Raw genomic sequence first — 14599 nt, 5'->3', positions numbered from 1 at the left:
ATTCCATAAAGTTTTTTTTCCTAACTAAAAATGTGTTGTTGAACAACAACCCCTAATAATATGCTCTGTTAGGGGAGATCTGTTAATGAATGTTGAAAAAGCTTCGAAATAGTCACATAAGTCTACACTCATCTGATGCCATTTTAACATTTTGACCTTTAGATACCCTGACAAAATTAAGGACTCTTTGCATCGAGCGCATTGTTTTGTACCTGCTGAAATTGCGGCTGTGTTAAAGGAACGTCCGCAGCTGGTATCTGCAGCAATCCAAGCATTTTACCTCCGAGACCCTATTGACTTAAAAGCCTGTCGCACTTTTCACCATTTCCGGCCGGAGAGGCGAGTATTCACTCCGGTAAGTACAGATTTGTACAGTATCCAGCTCCATTTATTCATCTGATCACCTGTTATATCTCAGACACAGTTTTATACATCATTTCTGTCCTTCACAGGTGACTTTTACCAAGTGTTTATACGCCCAGCTCAGCCAGCAGAGGTTCCATCCTGACAAACGCAGTGGATACACCCTTCCTGCCATATCACATCCCAAGTACAAACCACATGAGCTGGGGATGAAGCTGGTAAACGGAGTCTCTAGGAAATCTACCTCTGTCTGCTCTAAAAGATGTAGATGTTTACACCAATAACTGTGCTCTAGTAATGTCTTTCTAGGGTGTCCATATACACTTGTATAGCTTTATTGGTGAATTAGCACCTGGCTGCTTGTACATGCATGTTAAACCCCGACAAATACAGATTTCCATAGAGATGAACGGGTCTACTCCTCTCTGGGTGCGATGGGGGTACATTGGACCCCTGTTCTCGTGGTCCATTAGGGTCCCATCACTGAGACCCCCACTAATCAGCAAGTTAGGCACTATCCTGTGGGCAAAACTTCTTAGGAAGAAAAAGTCTTAATATAAAGTGCCTTCATCTTATAGTCCGAAGGTCAGGAAGATCCAGCAGTGCCAGACCCTCCTGACTGTAGTTCTGGAGATCGGGTGAAGAGCTGATAAAGCATTTCACCCAATCTCTTAGAAAGCAGAGCCTCCCCACTGCTCTCCCTACCATCCTTACGTGAACATCACTGCAGGACCTAAGTAGAGGAACAGTTACATGCTTCCTGTATCAATGCAAGGTCCTTTCTGTCAGTGGATGAGGCCAGAGACTTGGGGCAGGTATGAGTAAGTGTTGTGTGTGTCAGAGAGTGAATAGATGTAGCAGTGCTCGGTGTATTTTTGTAAATGAATATATGTAGCAAGAGGGGAGAGAGTGAATGGATGTAGCAGAACTGTGTGTTGTGATTGTGTGTGACCACCAGGGAATTTTTAATTGTTGTGTAATATATAAACCTCCCAATTGATTTTTTTTTTTTTTTAAACCTGCACTTAACTGCTGTTGAGTATGCTTGTCTTCGGGTCACAATTTTTTATTTTCACCATAAAAATTATATGTCATTAGAAATGACAGGTTAGATCTGTGATTTGAGTGAATGTGAATAAATCTCATAAATGGGGGCGCACAAAAAATCCTTTTTTTCTCAGAAATCAAAGGTGCGCCTTATAGTCCAGTGCGCATTATGTATGAACCGTACTTAAAGACAACAGCTGCCTTGAATTGTGCACAGGTCTGCCACCTGCTGGTCATTCATCCTTATAATCAGGTGCGCCTTAAAATCCGGTATGCCTTATATATGAACCTAGACGTTTTAGCATGCATTTATTGATGATGCGCCTTATAGGCCGAAAAATAGCAGTCACTGGACTGTATATAGCATTGGATTAGGACTAGCTGGCTGTCACGTGTGCACATTATCTTAGGTGTAGTCGTTCTCGGCTTTATAATCACTGGAGCCGCTCTATCAACCATAACTGAATTTAGACCTTTAAAGGTCATTTACCGCCAGGATCAAGGACTGTAAACCAATGACACTCACATGCTGCTATTTGCCCCCTGTGGCAGGATCTGCTCTTCTTGTAGCTTCTATAATTTAATTTTAAATTATGCAAATAAACCTGAGGGGCTCTGGGCTACATAAGTGTTATTGGAGTCTGCAGTCCCTTAGGCTAATTTGCATACTTTTATAGCCTTTTTTCCTTAAAAACAAGGGCACAGGAAGCTTAAAGAAGTGCAGATCCCGCCAGAAGCGACACACACCAGTATGTCTGTGTGCTTGGTTTACTATCCTTTATCCTGGTAGTAGATGTCGTTTAAAACTGGAGAAGAATTGACTTGCACAGCATATAATCTATGTAGTCTATTTCTATTGTTGATTGCTTTGTCTTTATGTTTAAAACACTTTACAATAGAAGAAACTAATTATTTATCCTATTGTAGTAGGAAGCATTTGTTGTTCAGTGGTTTCTAATATCAGACCTCTTTATCACCAATTGATTTTCCATTAGGCACATGGTTTTGAGATTCTTTGTTCCAAATGTTCTAAGTCTGACGGGTTGACCACAAGACATCCTACAGACAGCCCACTCTGGACAGGGTTCTTGAACAACCTGAAAAAGAATGATTTCTTTAAGGTATGATATGATTTTTATGGGTCTTTAACAAACTGGTAGAAGGCTGGTTTAGCTAGTTACAGCCATTAAGTTACCATATATACTCGAGTATAAGCCAAACAAAAAATGTGCTGAAAAAACTCAACTTTGCTTATATTCAGGTTGTATTTTTTTAAATTATTTAATGCTCAGCTTTCGGAAGCCCTGCAGGATCTCTTGTTCATTGCTGCTGGCGGATGCTAGCCGCGCACACATTATGACGCCAGCCACCAGCTGACACCATAGTTTGTGCCCTGGCTACAACAGTTCCCTGCATGATGGTGGCGCCCGCACTATGATGTCACCAGGTAGTGTGGTAGTGTGTGGGCGGCCAGCACACAAGGACCAGTGACCAGCCGCCATAAGCAATGAAGAAGACCATCTTCAGGGCGTGAAGGGGAGATTGGAACGGTGAGTATTGATGTATTTTTGTTGTACCAGGCATACTGCGAGCAGGGGTGCCTATGCTGGCTGTCTATATACTGTGGGGGGCATATGCTGGCTGTCTATATACTGTGGGGGGCATATGCTGGCTGTCTATATACTGTGGGGGGCATATGCTGGCTGTCTATATACTGTGGGGGGCATATGCTGGCTGTCTATATACTGTGGGGGGCATATGCTGGCTGTCTATATACTGTGGGGGGCATATGCTGGCTGTCTATATACTGTGGGGGGCATATGCTGGCTGTCTATATACTGTGGGGGGCAAATGCTGGCTGTCTATATACTGTGAAGGCATATGCTGGCTGGCTATATACTGGGGGAATGGGCTGGCTATACACTTGGGGGGGGCCATGGGCTGGCTGGCTATAAACTTGGGGGGGCATGGGCTGGCTGGCTATACACTTGGGGAGGCATTGGCTGGCTGGCTATATACTAGGGGGGGCATGGGCTGGTTGGCTATATACTAGGGGGGGCATGGGCTGGCTGGCTATATACTAGGGGGGGCATGGGCTGGCTGGCTATATACTAGGGGGGGCATGGGCTGGCTGGCTATATACTAGGGGGGGGCATGGGCTGGCTGGCTTATATACTAGGGGGGCATGGGCTGGCTGGCTTATATACTAGGTGGGCATGGGCTGGCTGGCTTATATACTAGGGGGGCATGGGCTGGCTGGCTATATACTAGGGGGGCATGGGCTGGCTGGCTATATACTAGGGGGCATGGGCTGGCTGGCTATATACTAGGGGGGCATGGGCTGGCTGGCTATATACTAGGGGGGCATGGGCTGGCTGCCTATATACTAGGGGGGCATGGGCTGGCTGCCTATATACTAGGGGGGCATGGGCTGGCTGCCTATATACTAGGGGGGTATGGGCTGGCTATATACTAGGGGGGCATGGGCTGGCTGGCTATATACTAGGCGGGCATGGGCTGGCTGGCTATATACTAGGTAGGGCATGGGCTGGCTGGCTATATACTAGGGGGGCATGGGCTGGCTGGCTATATACTAGGGGAGGCATGGGCTGGCTGGCTATATACTAGGGGGGGCATGGGCTGGCTGGCTATATACTAGGGGGGGGGCATGGGCTGGCTGGCTATATACTAGAGGGGGGCATGGACTGGCTGGCTATATACTTGGGGTTGGCATGGGCTGGCTGGCTATAGGTTTTCCTAGTTTTTTGTGTTTAAAAAAACAAAAAAAGAGCATCCTTGATTTCTACTCGAGAATATATGGTAGTCCCCTTGCTGAGGTAGAGGGGAAGCTCTCTTCCATGTAAGAATAACTCCAGGGGGAGGGGCTGCAGAAGTGTGTATGAGATGCAGAAAGAGAGAGAGTAAGTTTTGATAAATCACAGACTGGGGTGAAGGGACTCTTAGGGAGAAGGGATGACATTTTTCCTAACTTTTTTGTGTAGGAGACTTCTGCACTCGCACAATAGCAGACATATATACTAGGGGGGGCATGGACTGGCTGGCTATATACTAGGGGGGGGGCATGGACTGGCTGGCTATATACTAGGGGGGGGCATGGGCTGGCTGGCTATATACTTGGGGTTGGCATGGGCTTGCTGGCTATATACTAGGGGGGGGGCATGGGCTGGCTGGCTATATACTAGAGGGGGGCATGGGCTGGCTGGCTATATACTAGAGGGGGGCATGGGCTGGCTGGCTATATACTTGGGGTTGGCATGGGCTGGCTGGCTATAGGTTTTCCTAGTTTTTTGTGTTTAAAAAAACAAAAAAAGAGCATCCTTGATTTCTACTCGAGAATATATGGTAGTCCCCTTGCTGAGGTAGAGGGGAAGCTCTCTTCCATGTAAGAATAACTCCAGGGGGAGGGGCTGCAGAAGTGTGTATGAGATGCAGAAAGAGAGAGAGTAAGTTTTGATAAATCACAGACTGGGGTGAAGGGACTCTTAGGGAGAAGGGATGACATTTTTCCTAACTTTTTTGTGTAGGAGACTTCTGCACTCGCACAATAGCAGACACTACTCTCCTATCTGCTATACAGAGCACTGTCACATGATCTCCTTCCAGAGTGAGCAGGGAAAAGCAACCCCTCCCCCCCTGTGAGACCATGGGGGGGGTGGATTTATCACTGCTTCTACACCTGTTTTCTGGCGTGGAAGCAGTGGAATAATTGCTAATTGTTGCGCAGAGCAGCAATTTCCAATTAAAATTGAGAATACAGCACCTCCATGCCATGTGGGCGTGAAGAGGGCATGGTCACCGCTGGGGCGTGGCCGTCATGTGCAAAACTATGCCAGTCTGACCGGAGCTCCTTGTGTGTCCTTTTATATATCCTTTGATAAATCGATGATTTCACTCCTTTCCCAACTATTTTCCAAATTCTTCAGTACACTTCCACACAAACGGTATTTGGATGGGAATAGATCGCTATTCAGACAGTTTTAAGCTGCGTTTTCTTGCATCCTGTAGCCAAATAGTGTACAGCTACTATAGAAGAGATTAAGCAGCAGATAGGGTAGTATGTTCAAATATATGGAGTTTATTTTATTAAAACATACTCACAAAATAGAATAAAATCATGCGCATATAAAATCCACCATGTGGACGCCAGACTCGCTAGTTCGCCCGACCCAGGGTTTCGCTACCACGGCTTCTTCCGGGCGTTGCTGGCTAGTAACCTCTCAATCTTTTTATACCTTACACATAGCACAATTACTGCCTTACATTCTATTATAATGGATGGTGGATTTTATATGCGCATGATTTTATTCTATTTTGTGAGTATGTTTTAATAAAATAAACTCCATATATTTGAACATACTACCCTATCTGCTGCTTAATCTCTTCTATAGTAGCTGTACACTATTTGGCTACAGGATTCAAGAAAACGCAGCTTAAAACTGTCTGAATAGCGATCTATTCCCATCCAAATACCGTTTGTGTGGAAGTGTACTGAAGAATTTGGAACATAGTTGGGAAAGGAGTGAAATCATTGATTTATCAAAGGATATATAAAAGGACACACAAGGAGCTCCGGTCAGACTGTTTTATTTTTACTAATTGCTAGATGTGGGATCCATCTGTGACTGTTTGGCAGCTCCTATAGGGGATAGTGTGCATCACAAAAACACTTTTTCTAAAACTATGCCAGATCTGGCAGATACATCAAGATCTGGCATCTGGCACCGGCTTATGATAAATCTCCCCCAGTATCTCTAAACAATTGTTTGGAATCACAAGAGGAATTGTCACAACCAGGAGACACAGCTACTGCACGGGCGGGCTAACCTGTAAAGGATACCAAAGAAACTGCTGCACACAGATAATCAAGATAATGGGGAAAGTAAGAGCTATTGATTTTTTTAGAAAAATTGCGGAGTTGCTCTTTAATTATGTTAATAAAGAAACGCCTCATTTAGAAGAGATTCTCCCCTGTTGTAATTGCTTAATTTGTCTAAAGACATTTTTTTATGCTTCCACTTTACTTTTAGGGTGAAATGGAGGGATCAGCACAATATTGTGAACTTATGAAGAAAGCAGAGATTTACTTCCAGCAGTCAGTAGACAAGCCAAATAGGTAACAAAACAAAATAATATACAGCAAACGTCTTTTGGAATGATGAGAAACCAAATTATCAACCATCCGAAAGATTACAGCTATTAACCCTGCCCCTGTAACTCTACAACATCTGCTGAAGACCTTGAGGAAGTCCTTTGCACACCTAACGATCACCGCTTGCTCACACTCGCCTATTTAGATTGTCATACACTTTGCGTTGCGGTCGGACAGCAGCTATTATTTCTGACCCCCTTTAATACATACACTCACCGGCCACTTTATTAGGTACACCTGTCCAACTGCTCGTTAACACTTAATTTCTAATCAGCCAATCACATGGCGGCAACTCAGTGCATTTAGGCATGTAGACATGGTCAAGACAATCTCCTGCAGTTCAAACCGAGCATCAGTATGGGGAAGAAAGGTGATTTGAGTGCCTTTGAACGTGGCATGGTTGTTGGTGCCAGAAGGGCTGGTCTGAGTATTTCAGAAACTGCTGATCTACTGGGATTTTCACGCACAACCAGTGACTCAAATTGCCACCCGTTACAACCAAGGTAGGCAGAAGAGCATCTCTGAACTCACAGTACGTCGAACTTTGAGGCAGATGGGCTACAGCAGCAGAAGACCACACCGAGTGCCACTCCTTTCAGCTAAGAACAGGAAACTGAGGCTACAATTTGCACAAGCTCATCGAAATTGGACAGTAGAAGATTGGAAAAACGTTGCCTGGTCTGATGAGTCTCGATTTCTGCTGCGACATTCGCATGGTAGGGTCAGAATTTGGCGTCAACAACATGAAAGCATGGATCCATCCCGCCTTGTATCAACAGTTCAGGCTGGTGGTGGTGGTGTCATGGTGTGGGGAATATTTTCTTGGCACTCTTTGGGCCCCTTGGTACCAATTGAGCATCGTTGCAACGCCACAGCCTACCTGAGTATTGTTGCTGACCATGTCCATTCCTTTATGACCACAATGTACCCAACATCTGATGGCTACTTTCAGCAGGATAATGCGCCATGTCATAAAGCTGGAATCATCTCAGACTGGTTTCTTGAACATGACAATGAGGTCACTGTACTCAAATGGCCTCCACAGTCACCAGATCTCAATCCAATAGAGCATCTTTGGGATGTGGTGGAACGGGAGATTCGCATCATGGATGTGCAGCCGACAAATCTGCGTCAACTGAGTGATGCCATCAAGTCAATATGGACCAAAATCTCTGAGGAATGCTTCCAGCACCTTGTTGAATCTATGCCACGAAGAATTGAGGCAGTTCTGAAGGCAGAAGGGGATTCAACCCGTTACTAGCATGGTGTACCTAATAAAGTGGCCGGTGAGTGTACATGTCTATAAGCGGCTTTAATACAATTCAAGCAGTATTTTGTCTCACCTTAGAGCTACTCTAAAAACACAAGCCCATTCACATTAGCAGGTCCGGCCAGAAAGTCCCAATGGAGGCATTAAAGGTGACCTGACCACTTTCTGCCAGGGTCTTCCTCATAACTGGACATCCTCACCTGCATAAAGAGATTGCCAAAAGAAAACACAACTAAGTCTCAACACTTTGTGATAATGTATATGGAAAGTGAGAATGAATGCTGTTATCAATCTTCCCAGTTCAACAGACCAGAGTCCTGGCAAAGAAGTTTTACAGTTACTAAGCACCATGACTGTTGACATGGAAGAGCTGAAGAAAGAAGAGGCCGATCTTCCTCCAGATGAAGGTAAATCATTGTCCTCGTTATTCCTTTCCTAATAACTTTACATTGCCCTGTGTAAATATTCAAACATCTTGGTTTTTTGGCAAAACGCACCCATCGTAGCCTGTATCTGTGGGTGTAAATGCAGCTCAAAGGGGTTGGCCACTTTTCAATAAATCTGTAACATTAGACTTGTCTCTCTCTGCATGTGTATGTATCTGTGTCTTTGCCTCCTTTGAGAGCTTCAGCCTTTCCATCTTCTCACCATGCTGCCCTCTTCATGTATACCGTATATTCCGGCGTATAAGACGACCTGGTGTATAAGACGACCCCCCTACTTTCCTGTTTAAAATATAGAGTTTAAGATATATTCGCCGTATAAGACTACCCCTTTTCCAACGCATACAAAACACCGGTAAAAATTTAAAAAAAAAACAGATTTCAAATGGTCGGTGTAAGCTGTAAACACCGAGCACCAGCTCAGGGTGAGCTGGTGCCGGTGCTTAGTTTCGTTAGTGTTAAAACTGCGGTATCGCGGTTTTAACACTTTTTAAACTTTATAGCAGAAGCCGCTTTATAGCAGAAGCAGTTTATGCTATAAAGTTTAAAAAGTCTTAAAACCGCGATACCGCGGTTTTAACACTAACGAAACTAAGCACCGGCACCAGCTCACCCTGAGCTGGTGCTCGGTGTTTACAGCTTAAACCTACCATTTGAAATGGTAGGTTTCCTTTAAGGGGTTAATGACCTTGTGTTTATATTCTTTTTTTCCAGTGTACTGATTTTTATATTTTTTTTTTGTCTAAAGATGACAGCTGGTTGGACTTGACACCAGATAAATTAGAGCAGATTTTGCAGAAAGCTTGCGGCTCAAAGGACACTGCAGCTGAGAGCGAGGAGCAATACAACTTGTCTGACGTGACTGACAGCATGAAGGCTTTTATAACCAAAGTGTCTTCTCATGAAGGAGCAGAGCTGCCTTGGTATGTAAATGTATAACTGTTTCACATTAATCGGGTGTATTTTTTATATGACATACATGCTTTGCCTTAAAGTTACTTGATATACCATTGACAGATGGACAGACTGACTGATAGAATAGCAATATGCCATCACTGTTTGTGCTGAGCCAATCCCTTTGAAGCAGAACTAACTTCTCATAATAAGCTTTCATGTGTGTACATAAGAAACATGATATCTTACATAGTTATGTATCTAGTACGGGTGAAAAAAGACCTATGTTCATCAAGTTCTACCAAGGAAAGAAAGGGAAGTTATTGAGTAAGGGAACACAATTCTATATTATAAATCCATCAATGTTGTTTTCATATTTAAAGGCATCTTCTTGGTGCCCTTCTATGCTGGTGCCCTTCTCCGCTGTCCCTGCTGTTCTCTGCTCAGATTTTAATCTCGTATTTTTATATATACTTTTGTTTTCTATAACACATGCAGGAATCCTGCAGAAGCACCGATCACATTTGATGTAGATTCTTTCACAAGCGCTTTGGAAAAAATCCTTGGTAAGTTTCCTGTTGTTGGGTTATTGTTGTGTTGTTTATGTGTTACCAAATAGCAGTCTGTCTGGTTGGTCGGACATGACCGCGTTTGGTCTGTAAAAAATACGGACCATTCGCTGACTGGGTTTCAGGGATCAAGGGCTGTTCTAGGAACGGGACTCCCTGCATCATAGTGATATGATGCAAGGAGTCCCTTCTTTCCCACAAAAAAGAAGCACAAACATTGGAATTATATTAGTTTGGCTTGTGTGTTCTGGGTTGAAGTAGAGACTCCTTGTATCATATTTCACTATGATGCAGGGAGTCCCGTCCCTGGCAATGCTCTCATTCTGTGAAGTCCAGTCAGGGCATTCAACAAATATTTGAGCAATTCTAGTGTTCGTTGTTACATCAAAAGCGGCAGTGAAATTATCTATTCATATTTCATTTTATACTGGTTGACGAGTTCTTTTTTTATTCCATAGGTCCCAACCCAGAAGAACTTGATTCTGATGACCTGGACTCAGAAGAAGACTTTGAGCTACTGATCAGTGATGAAGATTCGGAAGATGATCAGGTCAGCGCATTGAATGAAGATGTCCTACCAAGTCTTCACTCATACATGAATGTTATGGACAGGGAACTGGCACACACAAACATTGGAAAAAGTTTCACCAAAAAGAAAAACGTGGTAAGAAGTGGTATGTCTTATTGTTTTTATGACAGTCCTGTAAAGATGTTAGCATTACAGATGTCTTTTCTTCACCAGCAGAGTAATGTCCATCCAAAGACCACCAAAGCTGGTGAAAGTAACTCGGACGACGAGGTCAAAGGCGAAGAGTCAGACTTGGCACCCGTGGATGTGGACTTGAATTTGGTTACAAATATACTTGAATCTTTCAGTTCTCAATCTGGACTGGCCGGACCGGCTTCCAATCTGTTACAAAGTTTAGGGGTCCATCTTCCTGATAACACAGACCAAGAGGCAGCGGATAATTTACAGCACTGACATAAGCCTAAAGACTCAGCTCTGTAAGTACGTATCTACCAAGTACATCACAACTAAAATAAGATGCATGGACTATCCCAGAAATATTTAAACGAAATCCCCAAACGCCACCTTCTTCTGTGCACTGGAATGCAGCATATCCACAAAGATCATAACTTCCTGAAGAGTACAGTTAGATTTTCTCAATAGCTACAGAGTGTAACAAGTGAAACCAAGGAGGAACCAAAACCCCCCAAACTAAGGCAATGCTGGATTCACAGCACAGTGGTGTATTCTCTATAGACAATCAAGTCTTATCAATTAATTTGCATTGATATGGCAATTAACTTGTGTTTTTACCTTTTAAAGGGAAAACATGAACTCAAAAGAAAAGAAAGTGCAAAAAAATCTAGACATAAATAGTATAGAAGTAAACGCACGAGTTTAAAAAGCACATCTGCTAAATGCAATATACATACACAGGACACCACAAATATATAATTATCATAAGACATGCAGAATGTGAAAGCCACGATAATCAAGAGCATGGAAAAGGTATACAATGTCCAGTAACACCAATATCCGGCAATGTGTGTTCTGCCATTACAATTCTTTTTCATGTACTTGATTATTGTTGTTTTTATATTGTTAAAGTGTTAGGATATGTTAATGTTTATGGTGTTCTGTGTATCTATATTGTATTTTTCTATATTGTGGTTTCTAAAACTTGCTTGCAGGGAGCTTAAGAAGGATCGATTTCCACTCCTTGATGCGTTTTTTTTTTTTAAGGAAAAGTAAGTCAATTTATTTCTAAATTTTTAGGAGATATAGCACAGAAACACATGACTGTGGTTAGTCCGTGAGATGCTGCAGATTTCACTGACCAAATTCACTGTGGAGGATGGAACTTGTATATATGATACAAGGAGTCCCTTCTTCAGCACCCAAGCAGGATTAGCAGGGACTCCTTGCATCATACAGTCCCGGGCTCGTAGTCCCGTCTTCTGCATTGTGGTCAGTCCGGTAAACTGGACGCTGAATGGTCCATCATTTGACCAATCTCTGTCATGGTCTGTAAATATATATTTTTCTACTTGTGTGATTGTTCTTTTCAAAATAAAATAAAATTGTAATTAAAAACAATTGATGCTAATTCTCATCTAGTATTATTTGAGTCAAAGTCCCTGTTCCTGCAGTTCTACTTGTATGGCCTGTAGGAAATCCTACTATGTAACGTATAGGTAGTAGATTTCCTTCAGTGCAGCATTAACATGAACTTATGGATCCTGTATCACTGGATGTTTATAGAAATGTATATAACATAATAGTAAATATGTGAATATTGCTTTTCACATTCTTCCACTAACTAACCATAGCTGCCCCCACAAGACTTTAATACCTAAGGTATTCCATGAGATGCTTATATATAATGTATGGCACCAATATATTCCACAAATCTACACTTTCCACTTTGTCCCCCATGACGGCCCACCTGGAGGATGCCCCTTGACCTCTGTAGGGACAGGAAGAAGAGAGGTTAAATTCCCCTCCCTGTATCCTCCCGCCAGTGTTCTTCCTGTCCCTACCGAGGCAGGTCATAGAGAGGTGCCCTCTCTCCTCCAGGGGGGGAGGGGAGACGAAGTATACTCACCGGTAAGGCCGTCCATGGCGAAATCCCGGCTGCCCCGGCTCTCGGTCGATCCTGGGTCCTCCTTGCAGCCGTCCTGGGGTCCGTATGGCTGGCCGGCGTGCCGCGATCCTGGATTGCACGTGCGCGGACAAAGAAAACTACATTTCTCAGCAGCCCGAGGTCTGATGACGACTTCTGGCCGCGACTGGAAGTTGCGCGCAAAGTAGGGCAATGCATTACTGGGAGCAGGAAGATGCGGCCGCATCCGCTTCTAAGGGGGATGGGCTCCCCGTTAAGGTATTTAAGCAGGTAGATCACTATGATCTGAGGTCTAGTTACTCTGGTGACGACGTCTCCGGTATTTGTGGCAAAAATCTTCTATTGTCTATCATGATTGACGAAGTTAACCCAATTTTCCTGCACCCTCCAGTCTCTTAAGTGGGGTTGAATGGCAGGGGATATCTTGCCATTGTGTATTCAATGCTAGTGGGTTATTAGTCTCCTGTATTTGCCTTTTAGGACAAAGACCTGTGGTCTAGGGGGAAAGGCAAAGAGGAGAAGGGGGATATGGCTAACAGGCCTGAAAGACCCGAGAAATAAGACAAATCCAGAGCCAAAAAATACAATATGTGTAATCATTCTATGCCCGATTCGTATAAAAAGCCAATTTGTAAAGTTTGTATCAATAACTTTATGAGAGAGGAGAAAACATCCTTTCCCCTTCATCACGACGGCACCACCAGAGAGATAGGGATCCGCCCTCCAAGAACAGGAAACCTGAGCATAAAAAGAGGCTCCTCCTACTCCTCCTCAGTTTGGTTTCCTGTCCTTGGAAGGAGAAGGTGAAGGTGTCCCTGCGGTGTCTCACTTACCCTTCTCCATGAAAGGTGTGGGACGCCGTCAGTTCTATCCTCCGGTGTGGGGATGAGGATCGCGGCGCTTCCTCCCTCTGGGCACGCAAGGCCTTGGTTGGAACCTGTCTCCTAGGAACCGGCGGCTGCCGACAGCAGGGGTTAGTGGAAAGTGCGCACGGTTTTGGCTACGAGCGCTCGGAAAGAGAATTGAGCCGGCCATATATATTCTAAAGCAGTGGGGCTCAACTTTTTTTATTATTACAAGGGAAAAGTGTTTTTTTCTATTTGGTCCCTTTTTTGTTTTCTTCTCACCGCTGGCCGTCCTGACCGGAAGTAAGGTCAAGGGCCACGCCCACTTAGCGGGAGCTTTAAAAATGGAAGAGGGGGACTGCTGAGTGCTGGTTACAAGTCAACTGTGCAGCATGGCAGACAAGCGAGATCTTGCAGAGACACACAGGACTCCAGCCGGTAACTATACTGCAGGGCGGTGAGTGTTTTCAGTTTTGTTTTTACTGATCTTATAACGGGTGTTATTGTTAGCCTAAAAAGGCTACCCGTAAGACGCACCATAGAGTGTCAAATTTGAGCTCATAAACTACCTTCCAGTTATGAAAAAGCCACCTGTAACACCTGTATTGGCAAGATCTTAACTGAGGAATCTGCCGTTTGGATGGAATCATTAAGGAGCGTGGTTAGAGAAGAAGTCCAAAGGGCCAGAGAGTTGTCATATCCTAAACCCCCCCCTCCTCTCACTCAGGAACAGCCAGGCACCTCCGCGGCAGTATATGTTGCGGAGGGGTCAGGATCAGAGGAAGAAGGTGTAGCCTCAATTAGCGATTCAGGTTCTTTGGCCTCCGAAACAGAACAGGCAGGGCGTCCTCTGTTTCATATTGACGACTCTGATCACTTTCTTAAACTCGTTAGGTTGCTTTTTGTCCTCAATGTCCATAGTCATCCTAAGTCCGTTCAGGATATTATGTTCGAAGGCCTTAAAGGTGTAAATTGTCTTTTCCCCTTCATGAGACAGTGTCATCTCTGACAACAGAAAGAATGGTAGAAACCAGATAAAAAGTCGTATATTCCTAGATCAGTCAAGAGGAAGTATCCCTTTGACTCAGATGTATCCAGTACATGGGGCTCTGCTCCTAAGGTGGATGCGTCTGTAGCAAAGGTCAGTCGCAGGTCATCACTCCTGTTTGAAGATCTAGGTTCCCTCAGAGATCCCATGGATAAGAAAATTGAAAGTTTTCTCAAAAGGTCTTGGGATTCGGCTACCTCGGCCTTTAAGCCTAATATTGCAGCCGCTTGTGTTTCCCGTTCTATGTTGTTTTGGTTAATCAACTAGAAACTGATATTCAAAATAAGGTGCCGAGTGATGCCCTAGCCTTTTCGGTTTCT

The 14599-nt window shown here is 44.0% G+C and overlaps 1 protein-coding gene across 6 annotated transcripts in view; it reads left to right on the top strand.

Moving 5' to 3' along the window:
* ECD (ecdysoneless cell cycle regulator) overlaps positions 1-11860 on the top strand; it is a 37953-nt gene extending 26093 nt beyond the window's left edge. For 3 of the 6 annotated variants that reach the window (XM_072129631.1, XM_072129626.1, XM_072129630.1), the window contains exons 6-14: positions 163-355; positions 453-581; positions 2406-2531; positions 6459-6544; positions 8151-8257; positions 9042-9216; positions 9686-9753; positions 10215-10420; positions 10499-11860. In XM_072129631.1, coding sequence (XP_071985732.1) covers positions 163-355; positions 453-581; positions 2406-2531; positions 6459-6544; positions 8151-8257; positions 9042-9216; positions 9686-9753; positions 10215-10420; positions 10499-10738 — 1330 coding nt within the window. In that variant the 3' untranslated portion in view covers positions 10739-11860. The remainder of the gene's footprint in view (positions 1-162; positions 356-452; positions 582-2405; positions 2532-6458; positions 6545-8150; positions 8258-9041; positions 9217-9685; positions 9754-10214; positions 10421-10498) is intronic. The other 3 variants (XM_072129629.1, XM_072129628.1, XM_072129627.1) reach the window with 3 other exon arrangements.
* Positions 11861-14599: the final 2739 nt, after the last annotated feature.

Source organism: Engystomops pustulosus, chromosome 11 (genome assembly GCF_040894005.1).
Source record: "Engystomops pustulosus chromosome 11, aEngPut4.maternal, whole genome shotgun sequence".
NCBI lineage: Eukaryota > Metazoa > Chordata > Amphibia > Anura > Leptodactylidae > Engystomops > Engystomops pustulosus.
This window is presented reverse-complemented; position numbering and strand designations above follow the sequence as displayed.